Below are 1,477 nucleotides of genomic sequence, written 5' to 3'. Positions count from 1 at the left end.
ATTATTAATAGTATATTAATACATTATGATATATTAAGATATTATAGTGTAATATTTTATATTATGGATTAATTTATTATAATACATTCATATATTATAATATTGTAATGTATAAATGATATATTAATATATAGTAAATGATATATGGGTATATTATAATATATAAAATATTGTATATAGTTATATTATATATTATTGATTATATATTAATATACTATGCTATATTAATGTAACATTTTATATTATGTGATATATATTTATATATTATAATATATATTAATGTATTATAGTATTATAATATATGAATGATATATTAATATATTATATTAAAGTGGTATATTGAAACTATACTAAAAGAATAGAAGGGAGGATTTCATCAGAAAGCTAGCAAAGAATAGAAAGAAATGATAATAAAAGAATAGAAAATAATGATAATGAAATCTTGTGACGGACCAGAGAGTCCGAGACAGCCGGACTGTGATTGGCCATTAATTAGATACAACCACATGAGACCAATCACAGATGCACCGGTTGCATTGCACAGCAGCAGATAATCATTGTTTACATTTTGTTCCTGAGGCCTCTCAGCTTCTCAGGAGGAAGAAATCCTAACGAAGGGATTTTTCATAAAATGTGTCTGATTTTTCATAATGAGTGTCCGTGGCACTGACCCCCTGTCCCGCTGTCCCCGGCAGGAAATCCCCCGTGGCTGTGAAGAAGGAGGAGGAGAAGAAGCCGCACATCAAGAAGCCTCTGAACGCCTTCATGCTGTACATGAAGGAGATGAGGGCCAAGGTGGTGGCCGAGTGCACGCTGAAGGAGAGCGCGGCCATCAACCAGATCCTGGGACGGAGGGTACGGGCGGGACAGGGACCCTGCAGAGCCCCCACACCTGGGCACTGCCAGCCCAGGGAACTGCTGGGGACCTGGGATGGGGAGGGATGGAGCTCTGCAGCCCAGAGCAGCAGGTGCTTGGGGTCAGCAGTGTGGATTTGGGGATTCCAGCCAGCTCTGGGGTCCCCAGCGTGGCTCTGGGGGTCCCCGGGGTGGCTCTGGGGTGTCTGGGGTCCCCAGCGTGGATTCTGGGGTTCCTGGGGTGGCTGTGGGGGTTCCTGGGGCAGTTCTGGGGTCCCCAGCGTGCTGTCCCCGCAGTGGCACTCGCTCTCCCGGGAGGAGCAGGCCAAGTACTACGAGCTGGCGCGGAAGGAGCGGCAGCTGCACTCGCAGCTCTACCCGACCTGGTCAGCGCGGGACAACTACGTACGTGTGACCCCCCCGGGGCCCCCAGCCCCTTCCTGGGGTCTGGCTGCTGGGGAGGGGGCTGGCTGTGCCCGGGGGCAGAGTTTGGGGTACTGGGAGGGGTCTAGCTGTGCTCGAGGGCAGAGTTTGGGGTGCTTGGAATGGTCTGGCTGTGCTCAGGGCCAAAATTCAAGCTGCTGGGCAGCGTGTGATGGTTCCAAGCCCCTCCACGCGCTCT

General features: G+C 47.3%; 1 protein-coding gene across 1 annotated transcript in view; it reads left to right on the top strand.

The window, feature by feature from the left end:
* The window catches only part of LOC102039905 (transcription factor 7-like 1), a 7,716-nt gene that overhangs the window by 509 nt on the left and 5,730 nt on the right, over positions 1–1,477 (top strand). Inside the window, exons 2-3 of the mRNA XM_031065084.1 lie at positions 696–855; positions 1,153–1,300. Coding sequence (XP_030920944.1) covers positions 696–855; positions 1,153–1,300 — 308 coding nt within the window. The remainder of the gene's footprint in view (positions 1–695; positions 856–1,152; positions 1,301–1,477) is intronic.

The sequence above is a fragment of the Geospiza fortis genome, unplaced genomic scaffold, assembly GCF_000277835.1.
Source record: "Geospiza fortis unplaced genomic scaffold, GeoFor_1.0 scaffold658, whole genome shotgun sequence".
In the NCBI taxonomy this organism is placed as follows: domain Eukaryota; kingdom Metazoa; phylum Chordata; class Aves; order Passeriformes; family Thraupidae; genus Geospiza; species Geospiza fortis.
This window is presented reverse-complemented; position numbering and strand designations above follow the sequence as displayed.